General features: G+C 38.0%; 1 protein-coding gene across 1 annotated transcript in view; it reads left to right on the top strand.

The window, feature by feature from the left end:
• The window catches only part of FMN2 (formin 2), a 245,110-nt gene that overhangs the window by 112,320 nt on the left and 108,556 nt on the right, over positions 1-24,234 (top strand). Inside the window, exon 7 of the mRNA XM_020787324.3 lies at positions 3,097-3,184. Coding sequence (XP_020642983.3) covers positions 3,097-3,184 — 88 coding nt within the window. The remainder of the gene's footprint in view (positions 1-3,096; positions 3,185-24,234) is intronic.

The following is a 24,234-nucleotide window of genomic DNA, read 5'->3' as shown; positions in this document are numbered from 1 at the left end:
TTTTGAGATTAAATTATATACTCAGGGAAGAAGACAACCTTGAGGAATGTCATATCTGGTAGCTTATTCTAATAAACACTGAGCATTTCTGAATGGCATATATAGGGGTAGAATAAGGACTGTGATATATCAGGGACATATCGGTGTCTGAACTCTCCTTGTTGAAAAGGAATAGGGGTGGCACAAAGTAGAGTTAAAAGTTAGTTTTCCTGGTTTAACACTTGTTGTTCTAAGCCCCATGCATATAATAGGGCTGTAGCCCTTCAGATGTCATCACATTGCAACGTTCACCATTCCTGACCCGTGATCACCCTAACTAAGGCCGGGAGAAGTAACAGCCCAACCAGAGGTGGGACCACTGTTTCCCTATCTCTGGTGATATACAGACAAATAGGCAGACCCTAAGAAAGAAGCCAACAAATGCTGAAAGTTGCTTAAATGTGATTGCTAACTTTTGTTTATATGAACAGAAACTTTTGCTTATATGTTGATTGGATGAAGAAGCTTTCTTAGAGTTTAGAGTTGAGGGCATGATGAATACTTCATAGATTCCACATTCTTGATCATTTGGGCTGTCTTAACCTTATGAGACACTTCAGTGACAAATTTCTAAGATTCTTTGCCTCCAAAGTGAGAGCAAGTCAATGAGTGTTTCTTTTTCCATCAAGGTTTCTGTAATTTGCACACAATTTTCTGCATTAATTCAATCTCCCAACACATATGCATGCACAGAATAGATGGCTGATTGTTAAGAAAAGACATGGAAAACAACCTTCTGATGCTTCAGATTTTTTTTTATAAGCATCACATGGTTGTTTTGTCTGTGATTTCGAGTAACTTGCACAAACTGTGCAAGGTATACAAATTTTGTAAGATACCCAATTCACTTAAAGATTGTCACGTTTACTTCCAGAAAATATCATATTGCTAAAGTATCACAACTAAAGTAGACCCATTCACATCAATAAAACTTTTGGAGGTGTTGACTCACCAAATCACTACTGAGGTGGTGTGCCTAGTCCAGTGTGACTCACTATACTAAGCAACAGGACTTCAGCCAATAGGTGAATTCTCTACATCCAAAGAGCCAGGAATGAAACAATTCTCTCTTCATTTTCTTTCTTGGCTAAGCCAAGCTGCCCAGTTTTCCTCTATCTCTGCCCTCCCCTATCTCTGCTTTCTTTGTTTCTGTTTCTCTGGATTGGAAACACAAAATGTGCAAAATCAAACAATCTGTATGCAAACTCCATTCTTGTACATGGTGGGGAATAAACAGTCTACAAAAGGGAAAGATTACCTCACAATTATGATGATTTTCTTCATACTCATGATACACTCACTCATTTGTTCAAGAGTACTGCCAGCACATGCAGCACTTTTACAAAATTCCCTTTGTCATTTAGTAATTAGTACTACTGAGTTGCAAATGTCTAATTCGTTTTTTAAAAAATAGTGCCAACTAATAATTTTGCTAGTTGAAATAAATGTCATTGTTGAGACATTGTGTTAATATCACTGTTTAAATTTGTTCCAGCAACTACAGCTTGCAAAACAAATTTTACATGAGGTAGATATTATTTTGGGAAGAAGGAACTTTAACTTTTTTATTTATTCATTTTTTTGTAATGTACTGAACATTGAATTAGCTAGCATCTGGATTCCTTTACCTTTCACTGAATATTTGGTCTTTTTAGTGAGGTTTATCTGTACAGCAACAAATTTGGCATGTCATTTGCTTACTGGTCAACAGTAACAACACTTCAACAGTCAGGAACTTGGTCCTGAATCTCAGCATGCTGATATTATCTTCAGCTTCCTTTATATTTTTGTAAAGCACAGTTCCAAATTCTAATCTGAAAAAGAGAACTGTATTTTGTCTGAATAGTTTGATCCTGTAGAGATTTGATTAACAAACTTTTTTAGTTTTTCTGTGTAATGGCGTCACTCATCTGTAGCCTGTAGGCTTACATGGTTGTAGTTAATGGGTTTATTTTATTTCTAACTGAGGGAACTGCTTTAGGCCTTTATGCTAATTTTGTGAATTGACTGTGTATTGTTGCAGCCACTGTGCTGGAGGAAATATGATACTATAGTATTCATTTAGTAGTTGTTTGAGAGTTTTTTAGAGAAAAAAATTTACTTTATAATTGCTGGTGACCAAATAGAGGCAATTGCTATTAGTTTCTTTTTTATTACATTTATGGCATTAGGTAAGAAACCAAACAGAATAAAATATATAGTTTGATTTGTATGATTTCATAATTGATCCCAAAATATCCTGCTAAACGTCCACACCTCACACATGATATTGTAAGTACCCGATGGCATTTGTTCTTCATTGCTCTTGTAAACTTGTGGCCCCCCCGGTGTTGCTGTGCTACAGCTTGTGTGACCACTGACTATATTGGCTAGAACTGACAGTACAGTAGGACCACCTTATCTGTGGGATCGATATTTGTGGTTTCATTTATCCGCGGTTTGTCACAGGCCTATATACAACATACAAGGGTGTCCTCTTGTGACTTTTGTCCCACTCCCTTGTATATTGTACATAACAGTTCCCTTGTATCCACAGTTTCAGGCATCCATGGTAGACTGTGGAACCAATCCCCTGCAGGTATGGGGGTACTACTGTAAATGAAGTTCAACAATGCCTGGATAGCGACAGGTTTTCCCACCTCATCCAAGTGAGTGATTGCTACATTATAAAAGAATATTTGTTCTTTTTAGGCAATATATGTAAAATAAAATAGAACTGATCTGAAAACAGTTGTGTGGTTTTGGAAACAAAATTAAATATGCAAAAGGCATAGTTGGAAATGTCTCTGGCAGCTTGTTTTGCACAGGCTCTGACATGGATGAGCAGTTGGCGCTAAAATGTGTATGTTGGGAGGCATTTCTGTGAGCAGATGCTGAACAAGGTGCTAGCCCTTGTTCAAGTTTAATCATTAACAGTGATTTTAAAATGTTTTAATCAGTTTCTTAGAGAGTGAAATCTAGTTTGAGTTTTCTTGATTTCTCATTTGTAACATTAAAAAACACTTTGAAAATTCTAGTAACTTACTAGTATATAGTATTTTTTCTTGCATTTGGCAGGTTGTCAAGTTATTAAGCAACAAAAGATCACAAGCAGTTGGAATATTAATGTCCAGTCTTCATTTGGATATGAAAGATATACAGCATGGTAAGTGAAGTAAACTTTTATTGGATTAAAAAAACCCTTTTTTAAGAAAAGAAAAATTACAGAAAATTACAGGAATCCAGATGGAAACAGCTGAGATAAAATTTATACCCATGCTGGACACCCATCTCAATGGATTAAATATTAGCCAAGGCTGCTTAAGCCATTACCAGATATGGTAATTATGTTGTTATCTAGTGTTATTTTCCTTCCCAGTTAACCAGACTCACATTTACAGAACAAGGCTCAATGGTAAAGTCTGTCATTCTCTAGTTGTTTCCTTTAACCATTGTTGCTGTTCACAGAACCAAGCTTCAAAAAAACTGAATACCAAACAGGGGTCTTAGAACATTACTAAGTGTTAAATGCAACCAAACGCCCTGTCCCTTTATCTTAGAGCCTTGCACATATATTTTACCATGTACAGTAGTCTCTATATTCTGACTCTTATGTCTGACAAAGTGGACATGTTCCATGAAAACATACATTAAAATATAGCAGCCTTTAAGGTGCCACATCTTTTGCTTTTTTTCTTGTTTTGTGTTTCTTGTTAAAATGTTACAACTTCGAAAACTGCTCTTATTAGATAGACACTTTCAGTAAAGATGAATTCATATTTGCCTGTTAAAGTCCCCTGTCAGTGTACATGGGTAAACCCATAGATTATAAATTTACAGCCTTTTATCCTATAATCTCTGTATCCAGGAAGAATCTGTAAGGAAGATTTCCTACATAGATCCCAATGAGATGAATGAGAATACAGGATTTCAAACCATTTGAGCAGTGGGCATTCTTGTAATATGGTGCGGTTGTTGTTTTTTCCCCCTTCCACCTGTTTAGAATAAAATATTGGGGATTCTAACGTTCATGAAATATCACTGGAATTGATATAATTGGTATCCATTATTATGATCACCATCTCCCCTTCTAAACCTCAAAATTTCACTTACCTTATAAAATATATTATACCTGCAACAGAATAAAGCAAAAGTTGAAGTCTGATAGCATCTAATCCTGAAAGTTTCATATCGGCAGACATCTTTTTAGGTGTCTGTAATTCTTCCTGCTCGTTTGATATTAAAGGATGGCTTTGCAAAAAGGTGAAAAGTGGAACTATATTTATACTTGCTGTGCTCTTCATGCTCCTAAGGCCTTATAATAGATTTAAAGCAGATGGAATGGAGCAGTTATAGTGCCAGCTTACCTATTAAATAAATAGGATTTCAAGTGTGCTGCTGACTTCATAAATCACAGAAACATCTTTGTGACTTTTCTAGCGTACCTAACTGTGTATTCCGTCTGTTAATTTGCAGAATAGATTACACACAGCATGAATATTGGTATGCACTGTCAATTTACAAGTAACTTTTAATCACACTTTAAGCTTTTATTAAGTTGTTTTCATGGTTCCTAAACTTCCTCAAACTGAAGCATTTATGCTGGTAGTCACAGATCGAGGCGCCAGTACTGGCGCCAAGAAGTACTTGGTATTTCTAAAGCTGGCAGATGTAGTTCAGTTAAGTCATAGAGTGAAATCTGAAAACAATGATATGGTCCTTTCCTTCACTCAAATATTCAGCTTGGTTTGAGTTAATAATGAGAACCTTATGAACAAAGGAGTCCGCCTAACATCTGTGTCTGTAGTAAAGCCAACACAAGTTGATTGAAAATTTGCTTGCTTAACATGCAATGCTAACAATAATATGGCATGAATGTCAGTTGTTTGAAGGGTCAAGCAATACTATGTTTAACCTTTTATCCTATTAGGATTAAGTGCAAGTAATTGTTCCATTTTATGAAGTCACTTGAAGTATTTTTCCCTAGTTTCTCTGTATTTGGGCTTTAGCACTCCCTTCTTGTTCTTCTTTAAATTTCTTTTTTAAAATTACTGTTCTTGATTGTTTTGTGTTGAATCCTTTTCTAAATTCTTAAATAAGAAGAGGAGTCTGGCAGGCACTATTAAAAACTTTGGGGTGACTATAGATAGGTATGTAGTATGTAGACTAGAAACCATCCATTATTAGACGTGTCCATCGTTCTGTACATCTTTCTGCTTCATTTAATAAGTACGTTTGCATATCACTCTGATTTTACTGTGTAACTAAGTAGCCGTTGCTGCTTATTTCTGGACGTATATGACAACTTGACAAGTAAACATATTTTAAGAAACATATTCTTGGACATATAATTATAGAATAATGAAGTTGGAAGGGGCCTATAGGGCCATCAGGTCCAACCCCCTGCTCAATGCAGGAACGTACAGTGGTGCCACACATGACAACGACCCCACAGAACGACAAAACCGCAGGACGATGCCTTTTTGTGAGCGCCATAGCAATTCACAAAATAGGCATTTCAGTGGGGGAATTCCACTTGACGACAACTTGGTCCGTGCTTCACGGACCATTTAATCGCAAAACGATGATCTTTACAGCTGATCGTTGGCTTCACAAAATGGCCTCCCGCTGTTTTCTGGACCCCTGCTTCAGAAGACAGTGATTAAAAACAGCTGATCGGCACTTGCAAAATGGCTTCCCTATTGGTGATCTTTGCTGGACGACGAGGTAATTTTCCCATTGGAACACATTAACCGGCTTTCAGTGCATTCCAGTGGGGAAACTGTTTTCACATGATGACGATTTCGCTGTACAGAAATTTTAACGGAACAGATTATCATCGTCATGCGGGGCACCACTGTATGACAAGTAAATATATTTTAAGAAACATATTCCTGGACATGTATGACAAGTAAACATATTTTGAGAGTGCCTGCCAGTCACAGAGGAGGCACCACTGATGGAGAAGATTCCCCCTTCATTGATGCAGTTCCTTATATGCCCCCCAAATCTGCTTCAGTGGTTTGGAGGACCACCCAGAGAGTGGCATTCTGCAGAGGTGAAGGGAGGAAAGGCCTGTCGTGTTGCATGGATGCAAGCCTTTTTCTGAAATCCCGAACATCACTCTTAATTATTTCAAATATAAGCAAATCAAATATCCACATAAAATATTTATTTATTTATTTATTTATTTATTTATTTATTTATTTATTTATTTATTTATTTATTTATTTATTTATTTATATGCCTCCCACTCTACCCAAAGGTCTCTGGGTGGCTTACAACAATTAAAATTCAATTAAAATAAAATAAAAGATAAAATGATTAAAATACAATTAAGATAGATACTCTAAAAATATGTGAAAATTTGATAAATATTTGATAGAATTCAGCGTTAAGAAAGGATGTTGGTTTTAAGTTTATTTAGGTAGCAGTGTGCAGGCATACATGACACAAGAGTTCAGTTTATGTTTAAATGTATGTTTGTTATGTGGGATCTTGAGGGTTTTAAGTTTTAACCTGCAAACCACCCAGAGGAGTGCTTGCACTAATGAGCCATTAAGCAAACAAATAAATCCTTCCCTCCCTCCCATCGTTTCAGAGATATTTGGAGCTCTTTGCCCGTGAGCAATAGTGCTGTACTTCAGGGCAGTTCACAGAGTAGCTCTGGAGCAGGCAATTCTAAGGGCCCTACCAAACTATAACTTCCAAGATTCTGTAGGGTGGAGCCAAGGCATTTGAAATGGTGTCAAACTCTGTAATTTTTATTTATTTTATTTTATTTCTTTATTAGATTTTTATCCCATCCTTCTAGATTATGTCTACTCAGGGCGGCTCACAATAAAATTATTCATAAAACAATTAAAACCATGAATTAAATTGACAATGTTAGTAATGATCAAGATGGAAAATAGAACAAAATACTAAGTAAAATTAAGAGTCAAGTATTGACAGGAGGGTAATTGTGTAGTGTAGGTACCTTGAGTCTACCAAGACTGCATATGTTGTTGCTGTTTAGTCATTAAGTCATGTCTGACCCTTCGTGACCCCATGGACCAGAGCACACCAGGCCCTCCTGCCTTCCACTGCCTCCCGGAGTCGGGTCAAATTTATGTTGGTAGCTTCGATGACACTGTCCAACCATCTCATCCTCTGTTGTCCCCTTCTCCTCTTGCTCTCACAAGACTGCATATATCCTTGACTAAATAATGCCCCCATTTTAGGAATGTTTCAGGATGTTTATATTGATAGGCAATCCACACTTTGAGGTGGGACTGAAGGCTTTACTATCCTGTAACAAACACTGGAGACATTTTTTAAAAGATAGTTGTAATCTATGGTGTGGGGGGATGACCCCAAAAGAGACTTATGGAGATATGACTTTCAGAACTTGTAAAACTTACTTTTTAGATTAAACCCCCCAGAGTTGCCCATCCAGCATGGCCGGCACAGATTTCTCTATTTAGCTGTGGGTCTAACTACCTATGGCCTCTGAATAGCAGATAGGGCCACTTTGTTGTTCATGTCAACTTAGAGTTTCTTCAAAAACATTTCGAAGTCTTCTGTAAAAGACCTTTCCAAGCAAAGTGGCATACTTTAAGAGCGACACACAACAGTATGAACCTGTATGATTCAAAAAGCTGTAAAAACTATTACACTCACTTAGCTACCCTCAGGATAGAAAAGTTGTAAATAGATGCATTTAAGCACCCTGTGAGTTTCTTTCTTTGAACTGGTTTTTAGAAGGTAGTTTCCCAGAACCATGGATTTTAGATGGTTTTCTAAAGCGTTGGGAAAAAAAGGCTTCCCCATAAGCAGGCACATTTGCTGAGCTCTTAAACTTTAGCATGACTTTAAGAATTTTTTTAATACACTGCTATTGCAAACAGACTTTCTATACTTGGTCGAGTTAGTGGAAAAATGCTATTCCATGTTGTTTGTCATCACTGTATTTTTTTAAAAACTCGTGCTTTGGTAATTTTAGATTTAATTTACCATTCTGGTTTGGAGGGCAAGCATATGCCATAGTTTGTTACTTAGGATGGAAAAGATTTAAATAATGCCAATGTTAAACAGGAGTAACTAATTACTTTTGGACTGTTTTTCTTTTTGGCCCAGCTTGTTTTGAAGAATCACAGGGAAAGATGGAAAATAAATCGTCTCAAATAGGGTGGGGTGACAGAAATTGTTTACAGTGATGACAGAGTTTGTTTATTTGGTTAGTTTTTGGGTGACTTTTGTTTTTCAAAATTTAAAAAAAAACTGACTTCCTTTTCCTGTCTGTAAGATCCTTATAGAAAGAATGGCATTTAAAGATGATTAATTTAGTTCTGGTATATAGAACTCAGGGTAGAACCCAGGAGATGGCAGTGGGGGGGTCTCACCACTTTTAAAACAGATGGCTCCCTTTCCCACCCACCTCTGTGAACCAGAAAAACTCTGGCCATCTCATCTAAATAAAGTCCACCCAAAACATTTACTTGACCCCCCCCCAAAACAAACCCTCTGCCATTTTTGTGATAGAATCAGTGGTGTCTGGCTATTGTACCAGCATATAGGTTTGAGGCTAGAGAACCCCTTGCTTAGTGATAAATTAAGAAAAAATCTGTAATTTTATTTGGGCTATGAGGTCTCTTTGAGGGATGTAAATTATTAAAAAAAGTGTCTCTCAGTGATGATCTTCAGTTCTAAGTCCCGTTTCCTAAGTAGGTCTCTTTTTGTGTGGTACAGGGTACAAATGGAGTCTTTCTCTTCAGCATAAATCCTTGTTTGTATTTCTAGCTACCCTCCATTCCATGAGCCAGTCAGCTATCTGGTTATTTGTTTTGGGGTAGGATAAAGATACAATTTCTTGGGTCATAACGGTTGCCATTGCTGACTTTTCTACTTTCCCTCCAAAAGTTGTGCTTGCTACCTTGCTTTACAAAGTGATTAGCCACCAGTTGAGAGGGCTAGGAAAGAATTTTGTCCAGATTCAGATTGGTTTTAGTGACTCAGAATGCTTTTCTTCCTCATACCAGTATTGTTAATCTGTGGCTTAATTCTTCCATAGTCCTGTCATAGTTTTTTATTGCAAGCACTGGAGGCACATGGCCAGGGTAAGTGCTGAACTTTATTTTCTCCCTTAGGAGATCCCCATTTGAGGTCTAAGATTTAGCCCAGACTGACTGCTGGCACACACTGAGGTCGAATGATAGGCCCACGTTACCAGTTTGCTCTGTGGTGGACCCAAGATTTGTACCACTTACCTCAGAGTTGTCTGAGCACTTAGGCTGGGGCAGTGCTTTAGGCAGGAACTGGGTTATCCAGTGACTGGATCCTTGCCCTTTGCCTTGCCATTCAGTGATCTGTAATTGTGGTTTTTATTATTGTTCCCATGCTCCACAATCATGGCTCATTGCTATGCTGTCAGGTGATACAAGAACTACTACTGTTTGAAACACACAATTTCTGCAGTACTTCAATTGATTTATGCAAGACTGTTGGAGTATTTATGTACTTGTTACTATCTTTGTATTTGGTAGGGAAGATGTTTGTCAAGCAGTAAACATCTTTAAAATGATTGCAGTGGATCTCTAGTCACTGGGAGTTAGGAATCTGTCAGAACCAAGGGATGAATTAATATATTCAGTATTTAATGACGCAGTGTTTGTATGTTTTTAAGGAGCCAGATATAATTGAAACCCTCTTCCCCTAAATATATACAATAAAAATAATCAATATCACACTTGTTTCCCTACCAAAGTAAGACACACTGTCTCTCTCCCATATGGAAGTGGGTATCAGGCCAATATGATCTCTTATGAATAAGAACAGATTAGGAATAGATGTCTGGGAAAATATTCTTAAATACTGTGTTAATTTGTATGTAAATTATTCCATTTCAAAAAGTTTCCATCTGTCCATACTGCAACCGTATCTAGTTATAAAATATTTATCAGTAATAAAATAGGATATGCTTGTATTAGTGATTCACATTGGCATTGTTGTGAGTTCATAATTGCTCAGGCCAAAAACCTGTTTAACAATGGCAGATGGAAAGGTCCTGTGGGTGTAGTTGTGAAAAGGCTGCTTCTACCCACATACTGGGATGTTGGGATGTCTCCATGTGTGAATACTGAGAGGGTCATACCAGTCACACTATAGCCCATGGCACTTGTGGTTTAACATAATTGGGACCTACCCAGTATCTATATTTCTTTTTGTTGTTTAGTCATTAAGTTGTATTCGACTCTTTGTGACCCCCTGGACCACAGTACACCAGGCCCTCCTGTCTTCCACTGCCTCCTGGAGTTTGGTCAAATTCATGTTGGTAGCTTTGATGACACTGTCCATCCATCTCATCCTCTGTCGTCTCCTTCTCCTCTTGCCTTCACATTTTCCAAACATCAGGGTCTTTTCCAGGGAGTCTTGTCTTATATATATTTCTATAATAAAGTAAATAGTGAAGATCTGCACAATCTGTTTAGCTTGAATAGAAATTGATTCTTAGATTTGTGTGCTCTCTTCAAGAGTTCTTTTGGAGAAGCTCATCTTTTTCTGAGTTTCCTCTTCTATAGCAGTGGTCCCCAGATATTCTTGGACTACAACTTCCATAAACCCTGGCCAGTGCAGCTAGTGGTGAAGGGTTCTGAGAGTTTTAGTCCAAGGACATTTGAGGACCCAAGGTTGGGAACCATTGTTCTCTAACCTGATGCATACTGCAGGTGCTAGGTGCATGTATACATATACCTTATCAAACTGCACCTTTGAAACCATTGTTCCCATATCTAGCCATGGTGAAGATAATAATAATTGTGTGCCATCAAATCATTTCTGTCTTATGGCAACTATTTTCAGGGTTTTTTAGGTAGACAGTATTCAGAAGTATAGGGACGTGGTGGCGCTGTGGGTTAAACCACAGAAGCCTCTCTGCTGCAAGGTCAGAAGACCTGCAGTCGTAAGATCAAATCCACGCGACAGATTGAGCTCCCATCACTTGTCCCAGCTCCTGACAACCTAGCAGTTCGAAAGCATGCAAATGCAAGTAGATAAATAGGTACCAACTCGGTAGGAAGGTAATGGCGTTCCATGTCTAGCCACGCTGGCCACATGACCACGGAAGATTGTCTTCGGACAAATGCTTGCTCTATGGCTTGGAAATGGGGATGAGCACCACACCCTAGAGTTGGACACAACTGGACAAATTGTCAAGGGGGAATCTTTACCTATTCAGAAGTCGTTTACCAATCATAGGTTCCCAAACTTTTTTGCCCTGTAGACCACTTGCCGACTTATTTGTTTTCCATAGGTCCCCTGTCCCCTGCAAAGCTTTGATACAAGTCTAAACTTGCACCCCCAATTTTTTTCTCTCTCTGACGTGGACCCCCTGCAAGTTGAAATCAAACCCTGGGGGTCCATATAGACCACTTTGTGAATCTATGTAAAGCCGCACAGGCTAACTCTGTGGGGATGCACAGTGAGGAGCTGAACTCTCAACCTCTGGCTCCACAGCCAGATATCAAACTGAAAGACTGCGCTCTGCCTGTAAGTAATTCCCTTCTTCCCTTCCCACTGATGGGAGCTACCCTGGTGTCTGTGTCTGCATCTCTGTCCTGCCCACAAAACAGAACCCTGCTATAACTCTTGCAGGACCGGAGTCATGTCCTAATCTCTTTAATCCCAAAGCTGTTTTTCTGATGTAAATGCTACCATGTGGACAAGGAGTGAGGCCACTGTATGAAAAGGGAAGAAGCAGTTTTTCTAAACGTTGCCCACAATGCAAAACTCCACTTCTGTGTAGTAGTAATCCAGTCTGGTCTTGTTTGGATTATGAACAAATTAACCAAGTAAACCCAGACAAAATGAAGCAGCCAAACCATTCATTTTGTGACATTTTAAAAATGTTGTATGATTCCTATTTCCAAGTCTCTTCCAGTGCATTTTATTATTGGGAACAGACTCAAGTTTTTTCATGATGATTTAAAGTTTGGACTAATTGAACCTATAGAAAATCTAGGCTTGTTCTCAATATTCAGAAACAGCAAGAGGAATCAAGGCCAGGAAATTCTTCACAAAGTAATAAACAAGAAAACAACTTATCATACTTCTTGTTTCATAAATTGTTAGAAAAACTGAATTTCTGCTACATCCTCCTTATAATATCAGCCAACATTTGGATTACATTGTCCAATTCTGCGCTGGAATATACTTTAGTTCTTTTAATTTGGACCTCATAAGGATAAGGTGAGTGATACTGAATTTTTCCCATCACCGTGATATCCGTATACCCTTGTAAATTTTAAATTATTGATTAAACTGTAGGGTATACAGTGGTGCCTCGCTTAACGATTGCTTCATACAACGAAAAATTCACTTAACGATGGCTTTTTCGGAGCGATCTTGTGCTTCACTTAACGATTTTCCCTATGGGCGATTTTCGCTTAACGATTTCGGGACCATGCTTCACTTAACGATGACAGTTTTAGGTCCCCTTGTTTCGCTTAATGTTTTTTTTTTACAGCCCCGTTTTTGCTATTTTAAAAATATTCTAAAATGTTTAAAAAATGTTTAAAATGCTTGGAATCGTTAGTGCACCTAATAAAACCTTTGTTAACTTAATTTGGCTTTGTTCTGAGTCTTTTTGAATTTTTTGTGAATTTTTTTCCCCCATTGAAATAGGCTTCAAAGCATTTCAATGGGTTTTGCTTAACGTTTTTTCCTATGGGGATTTTCGCTTAAGGATGGTAATCCGTTCCAATTGGAACGGATTATCCGGTTTTCAATGCATCTCTATGGGAAATGGTGTTTCGCTTAACGATGTTTTCACATAGCGATGTTTTTTTTAACCAATTAAAATCGTTAAGCGAGGCACCACTGTAATTACATTATCAAATCTTTTTGGTGTCCTTTTTTTACAAATACAAATAAAAACAAAAGGAAACATAACCAAAGAAAGCTTTAAAATTGAATTACTGAATTTTTATTGCATTATTGAATGTAATCCACTACAAGTTGAAGTCTGTTGTTTTAGTGCATCATATTTAATATAGTGCACTTGTCCATGATGTCATTTGCCAGTGATGTTCTATTGCTCACTACAAGCATCAGGATCGTTCACAAAATCCTGTTTCCTATTTAAACATGTGGGCAAGTCATTTTGCATGTCCTGCATTTCTTTGGATAAATTTCATTCCCATCATCATCCTTCTATAATACAGTTTTCATTGTTAACAAAAGTTAGGCATCTTTTGTCCCACTCTTCTTCTGCTCACTGTGGTCCTTGTAAGCAAGGAAAGGAAGTGAATACATGCTACACTGATCATTTTTCAATAAATACCTAGCATGTATTCTAGTTTTAAAAAGCTTTAATGTATCAATAGATAAAATGCATTTCTATAATATTATGAAAATAAGTGCTTGTATCATGACAGAAAGATATTTGTCGTTATCTCACTAGATTTGTATAATGATATGGCTTAAGCATTTGTTCAATAACTGAAGTTCCAGATGTCTGACAAAGGCCCTTTCCCGCCCCCCAAGCTCATTACCTGCCCTTTAAAAATCTTCCAAAATTAGTTACATCAGGAGTTATATGAATAACGTATATGTATGTAAATGACTGTGAATATTTGTAGTCCTCCTGAGTCTGCTACCTACTTTTACTGAATTGAGATTATAACAGTTCAGTACATACAGAGCACATTGGAACCTCTTTTTTATTTTATTTTTTATTTTTTGCAGTAGAAGGCATATTTTATCTTAAGTCTCTTTAGTTATGTAAGGGCTTTGGTTTTATTCTCTCCATTATATTATAGTCAACTTCATGTTCCATGCACTAATTCAGGTAATTCTGTTCCATGCACTAATTCAGATAATTCAGATTGATAGGACACTTCAAAAAAAATTGCACAAAACCACGAACCTTAATATCTGCCAACTAAAATTTGGTGCTAAAGACATAAACACTAATTTCTGAGCCCAAGAATTTGTTTTGAGTTCTAGAAACAAATTGCACTCGCAGGCTTCCTTCCTTCCAGCAGTATTGTATTAGGGTGGAGGGGGATTCATTTTGATGCTGATGCTGATGCTAAACAATTGGGACTCAGGAATGATTGCCCACCTTCTTCATATCACCTTCCTCCAGCCCTATGTTAATTGGGTGGAAAAGGAGATTTGAGGTCATAACATAGACTACTCTGTAATTAGAAACTAAGCACCTCTGGTGGGAATTTCCCCTGGATGGACAGGATTCTCCTCATTTGTGTCTTAGCAAAATAGGCTGGCTTATTTTACACAGTTTCTCCTGTGAGCTACCTTTAAACCAACTCCTGTGTATTTGAAGTGGCAGCCCCAGATGCCCCCCCCCCCAGATCTGAGGGCTGGGCTAAGTGTATGGTCCTTTGGATTCCTGGCTGTGGTTTCAACAAGCAGAGAAAGCAGAAAAATCACAACAATTTTACAGGACGGATCCAATCACAGCCAAGGCGACTCATTTCTGTTCTGACTGATGTAATCTTAAGTTATGACAATGACCTGCATATAATTGATAGTAATAGGTCCCTTATTTCAACTAACTTTGCAATCTTTTTAGTGGCTACCAAATCTCAATGTTTTTTTTAGCCAGGGAACCAGATAATTAGAAGATTTTGATCATTCCCCTGTATTGTAGCAAATCTCTGTAATAAGTATTGAGTAAGTACAGTATTGAGTGAGTACTTAACAGTAATAAGTACTAGATCACATTTGTGCTGAGGTGTTTTGTGGGGGGTTTTGGCCTGAAAATGTATTCAATATTACTTAACTTTCCTTGCCAAACACACGCTGAGATATAACCCATCAAGGTAGAGCTGCAATCATTTAAAAAGATATGTGTCATGCTGTTTTGGACCCGCCTATTTTCTTCACTCATGTTTTTATCACTTGCCAGATCGAAATAAATCTTATCTAAATAATTCAAAGAAGCACTCAAGGGCTCTGTATGGTCATATCAACACACCTCTCAAAAATAGAATTGTAATATAATCTGTCTAGATTAAACAGTCTACAATGGTAATCATGTTTGCATTTAAACATTTTATTCTGAAAGGATTACAGTGCAGGGCTCATTTTTTTCCCCTCCTGTTCCCCAGACAAGAAGGCGACACACTGACTCAAACAAAATGTATTTGTTCTCTAAGAATTTAACTTGCACACATTTTATAAACAAACTATATAGGTGTATGAAGTTTTGGCTGATTTAATCAGTAACGTATGTCTTTGAATTTATATAAGCATGTTTATTCAAGATGCCTGCATTGGAAATGTTTATATTGAAAAAAAATACTTCTATTTTATAACATTTTATTTAAAATCTGTATCAGTGTAACATCATTGCTACAGACAAAAACTCAGTGAGCACAGGGGACCCCCTGAAATGCTGCTTTCTTCCTCATTCATATGCTATCCATCGTATTTCCTCTCAGGAAATACCTCCCCTTATGTTGGAGGGTGCACAGGATATCTCCTTAATCTTACAGCAGGACATCCCTCTTTGCACTCCCAAACACCCACTTCTGCCATCTCCAGAAAAGACTATGAATGCCATTTTACAACAATAGCCGGATTGTACTGATGTTTTTTTCTTTTGCATTTTTATTTATTTTTTTAAACAATTTTGTGAATATAACAATAAAAGGAATAATTGTTTTTTCAAAAAAAATGATGTGATTTGAGAAGAGCTGCAGAAATACATGCAGCCACAGGTTTTCCTCCTGCCTTTGGTTTAGAAGTCTAAAGTGGTTGCTGTATGTCTCTGAGCATCTTCCTTGCCTCAACTATAGTTAACATTCATCGTGGGTTTTTTTTAAAATGGAATATTATTATCCTATTTTTTTTGTGGGGAAAAACAGCAACATTTATTTTAAAAATGACACCTAGTCCAGGTGACTTCATACAGCATTCCTGAAAGTTGCGTCCACTGCAAGCTTACTTTTGAACCATGCATCCAAAAATTCATGGTAAAATTGTGCTATTTTAATAGCGGTTTTTTTTTAAAGCCACTTTTCTAAACTGTGGAGAAGGACTTGCATGAGTGAAGGGATAAAGTCTGGAAGACATTTGGTTTTCACCCAGCCCATCATAGACATTTTTCGGAGTATGCCAAACAGAGGGGGGGAAAAGTTGCAATTTGTTGTTGCTACTTGCCTTCAAGTTGTTCCCACTTATGGCAACCCTATGAATTGTTGACTGGATGGAAAGCTCAGTGAGAGGCATCTGGCTGAAGAGCCAGAGGTTGGGAGTTCAATTCTCCATTGTACCTCCAGAGAGAAGAGCAAGCCTATGTGGCCCTTGGCAAGCTGCACAGTCCCAGGGTGTCTCCAGAAGAAGGGTGTGGTGAACCACCTCTATTCTCTACTTGGAAAACTCAGAAAAAGGTCACCATAGGACAGAATTGATTTGATGGCACCTCATCATCATCATGAATTAATTACCTCCAAAAGGTCCTAATGGTCATAGCAGTAGCAGTATATCTTGGCTGTTAAAAAAAAAAGTCTGTTTTGAATGTAGAGTTCAGCAAATTGTATCCGTAGAATTCAGGTAGTGCAGAGTTCCATAGGAAGCTTCTTTTTAAAACGTAAGTCTGCACATCTCTAATTATTTTCATGGTTGTGTCTTACAGTCTTGTCAAGTGATTCCAAGCCAGCACACTTCTGTTTTATGTGTTACATCCAATATAATGTGTGGGAAGGTGAAAAAATCTTGATCCTGCCCTCCCCTGAATGTTTGTATAACAGTATGAATATGTAAATAAAAATGCTTATATTTCTGGTGTATTCCCACACAAATTTGCTAGTGGTTCTCCTGATGTCCTTATAACCTAAATTATAAGCAGCTCTCTGAAATATATGCATTTGCCTGCATACCTGTACTGTTTAAAGTACACAGGCCTGGCACCACTGCATTTTCCAGATGCTTTCTTATCTTGTTCAGGCATTCAAACAAAAGTGTTCCATTGCTCTCAAACTCATTCCTAGGTAATCTTAAATTTAGAACAGCAGCTAGTCATATTTCTTGAATGCCAGTGTTTTTGAGACGAGTGGTGGAGCCCATGAGAGAGCATTAAAAGAATGTAAATTCACAGTGTAACATCTGCCTTCTAGAAAGACTAGTTCTATGCAATTGCTTATTCCACTGTAGCTTTGTAATTATCCCCAGTCTATCCCATATACCCTTTTTCCATGGTAAATCATGTTCAAAGTGTGCCACAGCAATATCAGAAAAGTCTAAGTAAGAAAACATAGAAACATTTTAAAATGATTTGTTGGTTATTATAGTATACAGCAAAATTTAAATAAATAGCTGTACAGCTATTAATTAGCCAGTTCAAATTTTATTAAGAAGTATGCACCAAAAATCCACTCATTTATTTATGCATAGAACAGAAATGCAAAACCATAAAACATGCCCCCCCCCCAGGAAATAAAGAGACAAGACAGAAATGATGAGATGAAACAACCACTATTTTATTAAGTCTTTACATTCCCCTGACAGGCAGTGGGACCTCCCAGTTAGTGTATAACCTAGGTCAACAAATAAGAGCTGGTCCAGGCCTCCCCTCCCTACCAACAAGGGTAAGCTACCAGCTGTAACTTACAGCCTTGACCCAGCCAGCTAAAATGTGATGGGGGTGGATTGCCTTCCTGGCTCCATTTCTGACTCACATCTGAAGACCTATAGTTGTGATTTGACTAAGCCTCACAGGGTATCCCAAGTCATTTGAGTATCCCTGAGTCCCATGATCCAAATAACCCACGTGAGGGCTACAAGTGCCTAATGGCACCCCCAGGACCTCACTACTAAACTGAGCTTCCACGTCCCAAATTGTGACTTACTTAAATCCAGCAACTTCCCTCAGATCGATCTGTATGTCTTATGGAGCAAGAGAGGCAAAAAAATTCCTGGCCTGTTTTTGTTCAATGCATTAATCAGGAAACCTAGGACAAAAATTCCTATCCAGCCTCAAAGTGACCAGGAAGCCTCACTTTGAACATATATTGATGCCTCGCAAGATGAATGCCTCGTGCAATGAAAAACTCGCAAGATGAAAGCATTTTGCGATTTTTTTTGTGACTTGCACGACAAATTTTTCTATGCCCGTGCTTCGCAAGAAAAATAGGAATGCATTAATTAAATTTCAGTGCATTCCTATGGGAAACCGCACTCTGCAAGATGAAATTTTTGTAATACAAAACGACTCACAGAATGAATTATTTTCGTCTTGCGAGGCATCACTGTACCAGGAAAGTGGGCAGTCTAAGCAATAATGAAATTGGTTCAACTGCATTGGGGCCAACATTCTTAATCATTGCCCAATACTGGATGCCACTGGTAATTTCTGCCTCCTCCTCCAACAGTCCTTTTACCTTTCAGTGGCCTCTGGCAGTGTCATAATGAAGATTCCATAAGCTCCTGCAGAAATAGTACAGTTTATGTAATCTAAAAGCAGTCCCAAGCAACAAACTCAAAGCAAGACCTCCAGGCAAGGTAAAAAGGGCCAGACCTACAAGATGAGAGATGGATATTGTAACTAAGCAGACTCCAGACTCCTTCAGCAGCAGGAGGCTCATGTAGTAAGATCTGATGAGGGCCACACATAAAAAGGGAAAAACCAGAGGTCTGTTCAAGGAAATTGGAGATATCAAAGGAATATTTTGTGCAAATGTGGACATGGTAAAGGACAAAAATGGTAGGGACCTAACAAAAGCAGAAGACATCAAGAAGAGGTGGCAAGAATACACAGAGGAATTATTCCAGAAAGATCTGGATGTCCAGCACAACCCAGATAGTGTGGTTGCTGACCTTGAGCCAGACATCCTGGAGAGTGAAGTCAAGTGGGCCTTAGAAAGCCTGGCTAACAACAAGGCCAGTGGAGGTGATGGCATTCCAGTGGAACTGTTTAAAATCTTGAAAGATGATGCTGTTAAGGTGCTACATTCATTATGCCAGCAAGTTTAGAAAACTAAGCAGTGATCAGAGGATTGGAAAAGATCAGTCTACATCCCAATCCCAAAGAAGGGCAGTGCCAAAAAATCCTCCAACTACCGTGCAATTGCACTCATTTCACACGCTAGCAAAGTTATGCTCAAAATCCTACAAGGCAGGCTTCAGCAGTATGTGGACCGAGAACTCCCAGAAGTACAAGCTGGATTTCGAAGGGGCAGAGGAACTAGAGACCAAATTGCAAAATGCGCTGAATTATGGAGTAAGCCAGAGAGCTCCAGAAAAACATCTACTTCTGCTTCATTGACTAGGCAAAAGCCTTTGACTGTGTGGACCACAGTAGACTATGGCAAGTCTTTAAAGAAATGGGCGTGCCTGACCACCTTATCCATCTCCTGAAAAATCTATATGTGAGACAGGAAGCAACAGTTAGAACTAGATATGGAACAACTGATGGGTTCAAAATTGTGAAAGGAGTACGACAAGGCTGTATATTGTTTCCCTGCTTATTTAACTTATATGCAAAATACATTATGCGAAAGGCAGGACTGGATGAATCCCAAGCTGGAATTAAGATTGCTGGAAGAAATATCAACCACCTCAGATATGCAGATGATACCACTTTGATGGCAGAAAGTGAGGAGGAATTAAAGAACCTCTTAATGAAGGTGAAGGAGGAGAGCATAAAAATGGTCTGAAGCTGAACATCAAAAAAACTAAGATCATGGCCACTGGTCCCATCACCTCCTGACAAGCAGAAGGGGAAGATATGGAAGCAGGGACAGATTTTGCTTTCTTGGGCTCCATGATGAAAGACACCTGCTTCTTGGGAGGAAAGCGATGACAAACCCAGACAGCATCTTTGCCAACAAAGGTCTGCATAGTCAAAGCTATGATGTTTCCAGTAGCGATGTATGGAAGTGAGAACTGGACCATAAAGCAGGCTGACCGCCGAAGAGTTGATGCTTCTGAATTGTGGTGCTGGAGAGATTCTTGAGAGTCCCCTGGACTGCAAGGAGATTACTTATCCATTTTGAAGGAAATCAACCCTGAGTGCTCACTGGACGGACAGATCCTGAAGCTGAGGCTTCAATACTTTGGCCATCTCATGACAAAAGAAATCTCCCTGGAAAAGCCCCTGATGTTGGAAAAGTGTGAAGGCAAGAGGAGAAGGGGAACGACAGAGGACAAGATGGTTGGACAGTGTCATTGAAGCTGCCAACATGAATTTGACCCAACTCCGGGAGGCAGCAGAACACAGGAAGGCCTGGCGTGCTCTGGTCCACGGGGTCACGAAGAGTCAGACACAACTTAATAACTAAACAAAAACCAACAACAACACATTCACAATTTGAGAAACAGTTCTAGGGACCTTCAGTTCCAAACTTTGCAGCTAAAGGTGTTTGAGTCTCAACCTCAGGCTCATTCAGAAGATATTGCTAAGTTATTTATGGAAGTGGAATCATTACATAAGGAAGCCACGGCCCTTAGTCTACAAGGTCTGTATAAGGCTGTTAATGGCAGGACCTTTTGGAAGTCATTAATTTATAGAGTTGTTATATGCTGGAAACTAGCACACTTCCTTTCCACACACTGAATTACTAGGGGAGAATATTTTTAATCTTTTATTTTTAGGTATCTTTCTTTTGAAGAATTTGGGCATTTTAAAAAAAAGGCAATTGAACGTGTTTTAGATGAATATCAGCCATCCTTGCTCACTGGAAAATTTTCAGGCAGGCTTTTAACAATCATGACTCTAAGCTTTTTTTTTTTTTTTAAAAAGTTAAGATAATTTTCCTTGTTTTTAATTATGCAACGTATTTTCATCAGTTTTATAGTTTAATTGCTTTTAATGTATATCTTACTGCATTGCTAATTCTTTTTTTTTTTAATACTGTGAGCTACCCCATACCAGGAGAAAAGCAACCTATAAATAAGACAAATAAATAAATAAATAAAATAAAATTCCCTGGATGACTGAGAAACTGCTGCTAGCTCAGAGGGTGGTAACACGGCAGCTACTATAACATTCCCAGAGAATATTAAGTCTCTTCTGACTTAATAGGAGGTGTTAGTTTTATTTATAGAGTCTGAAATGGATTGGGTCTTCTCTACCTAAAAACCTGCTCTCAGAGTATCTCACTTTGTCTGAGAATTCCACCTCCCCTGCATCCGGAGCTGGCTACTGGTGACAGTAATTCAAGTCAGCATTCAATTGAGGTTGAAAATTTTAGTTTAGTGCTTTTGTGAAGTTGGAGTTTTAAAAAAAAAATTAGTACATTCCCAGATGAATGAATGTTCTTTTCATTTGCTAATTTCCCCCCTCTTGTCTCTACATATACAGTGGACCCTGCTTAGTGCAATCAGGCCCAGCGTTTCCTTATTTATATATTCTTTTATTATACTGTAACTACAATTATGTTTCAGACCTGTAGGGGGGAAACATGATGAGTCCCAGACACTGTATTTTATCACTGAATGCTTTACAGCAATGAGAAACAAATGAGCATGAATTATATTGTTTCTAATCTTGAGGTGTATACAGAGAGTCATTTAACAACAGGGAAGGACACTGATTTATAGAGGATCAAGTAATCTGATGTCAGGATTCTGTCAGAGGTTGCTGGTGGAAATGCTAGCTAGGTTTTGCTTTAATTCCCATTTAGCCCAACAGGTATATATGGTAAATAAAAAGCACAGAAGGAAAAGCTAAATGGAAGAGAAGAGGAAAAATCGCGAAGCAGTGTAGGGGATGCACTGGGAGTTATTTACTGCCTTTCTGTCTCAACAGAACCTCAAAGTAGTTCAGAAAACAAACAGCAAAAGCAGTTCATTTAAAACATTTAAGAAATAAAGTTTTACAAATAAAATTTAAAAAAAGTATCCAAAATGATTAGAAAAGTCCTGGCAATGTGAAATGTCCCTGAGATACAAAGATCCTTCCTTATGTTTTTGAACATCATATGACCACACTTTGGAGGATCTTACAGAGGAAAGATTGTTAGAGGAGCTGTAGCTCTTGCTCACTTAATGTTTCTGGGGAAATGGAATATGCATTGAGTCTCACCCTTAGATCTTCAGTATGTGATGGAAGTATAGTGGATAGTGTTCTGTTCAATGTGCAAAAGTCACATACAACATTGCAGTAAACTATACATGTTTTGAGAAGCTAACACTTTGCATGTTCAAAAGATCACATGCTGCTCAAGTGCATGTGCTTGCTTTGACCACAACCTAACCAAAAAAAAAATTAAAAATGGTTTTCAAAATGTCCTGTTTTCAAGAAAGTTTTCACGTAGAGTTTGATATAGGAACTTATCCATGGTAGCCAAGAAATAAATAATAGCAACAAAGTCTTTCCCCTCAAGGAAGAGATGCTATCAGAATTTCAGAATGATAAGCATTTTCAGCTGTTCTTAAGAGCAAATTTAACTATACAAATGCATTACCTGAAGAGAAAGTATGGACTTCTTCAAGAGAGTAAACCCTCTTCCATTGTAATAAGTAACCCATTTGTGGTTGAGATAGCCTTCTAAGGATTCTCAAATCTCTGCATTACATCTTTACTCTAACGTAGAGTAAGATACCAAGTATAATTTTCCTCTATTTGTACAAAAATCCCTTTGTGAGAAACTAGTACAGTGGGGTCTCTAATTAAGAACTTAATCCGTATTGGAAGGTGGTTCTCAAGTGGAAAAGTTCTTATGTAGAATCTGCATTTCAATTAGGAATGCATTGAAAACCATTTAATCCGTATCTGCTCTTTTCCGTCCATAGAAACTAATGGGAAGCTGCTATTCCGCCTTCTGCCACTAGAGGGGGATATTTTTTCTTTTTTTCTTAGGTCAGGGAACAGTGTTAAGAGCACTTCTGACGAAGCTAATTTTGAAGCAATGGACTGAAAACCAATTAATCCGTTCTGGCTGTTTTTTTGTTATGCAGAGGTGCGTTCGTACATTGAAGCATTCGTTCCCATAGGAACTAATGCAAAGCTGGTTAATATGTACTCTACCACTAGGGGGAGAATTTTTTTTAACCTAAGGTGACCTAAGGTTAAAAAAAGAGCAGGAAAGGTTTTTTTTTCTGTTCTTATCTAGGATTTCTGTTCTCAAGCAGAAGCAAAATTTAGCAAACGGAGCTGTTCTTAAGTAGAATTGTTCTTAAGTAGGGACGTTCTTAAGTAGAGACCCCACTGTACCTTCTCCCTTTGTGAAGGAAAGCAGCAAACACAGGATAGACTAATTGATCCAAATAAAGCAAGTAATTCATGTAAGTGATACTACTTTTTCACAGTCGATGTAATAGCACGACTGTCCCAGTTTTAAACCTTGCACATATACAAGAATGCAGAAGTACCCCTCTAAAAATATGAAAGATCTCTCTGAGTCAGGCAAAGAAGAGCTTGCCTCACAGCCAAGAGAAAAAAGTCTCACATGTCATTTACTAGTTGATGATAAGTCAGGTCAGAATTTACATCTCCACAGGTTATCAGTCTTGTTGCCAGGTGAAGTATATTGGTGGTGAAATGAGTCAATAAATTAATTGTTTCATATTCAAAGAACATAAGCATTGTGGGTGGAAGGTTCTTGGGTCAATAAGAGAGACATTTCTCCTCTTTGAATAAGGTTGCATCCTCCCTGAAAAAGCAGATGAACGTTCTCCCTGTGACAAGAAAGCCCGAGTGGCTTAGACAAGGGGTAATTTAGCTGTAGTGATCCATGTTCTAGTAATGGCTCAGTTAGATTACTGTAACGTATTCTAGATTAGCTTCATTGGATTATGAATTGCAATTTGTGCAGGATGTGGCTGTCAAAACTGTTATTGGTGCAGCCAGATATCTAGATATTATGCTACTTTAAATCCACTGCCTGTCCAGTTCCACACCCAGTTTAAGGTGCTGATATGTCATGCTTAAATCACAAATGACTTGGCAACGAAGGAACACCATCTTCCATGCCAACATGTCCATGCTTTTAAACAAAGACATAAACAACAGCTTTTTTTAAAAAAAACGGAGCTGAAATTGATTATGAAATGCTGTCTTCAACCCCCATGATTGCCTGGTATCCACTGCAATTTTTGGTGCCAGGATTAAATGTTTTTGTTCATATTGACATTTTAAATGAAAGTTTTTTTTTTAATTATTAAGAGATTTAAAAATTTAGTAAATTAATGATATGTCAGTTGCTTTCTGGATTATATTCTAAACAGGACAGTGATTGCTGTATCATGTTTTACTTAAATAAATTCACTTCT

This window comes from Pogona vitticeps, chromosome 1 (assembly GCF_051106095.1).
Source record: "Pogona vitticeps strain Pit_001003342236 chromosome 1, PviZW2.1, whole genome shotgun sequence".
Classification (NCBI taxonomy): Eukaryota; Metazoa; Chordata; class Lepidosauria; order Squamata; family Agamidae; genus Pogona; species Pogona vitticeps.
This window is presented reverse-complemented; position numbering and strand designations above follow the sequence as displayed.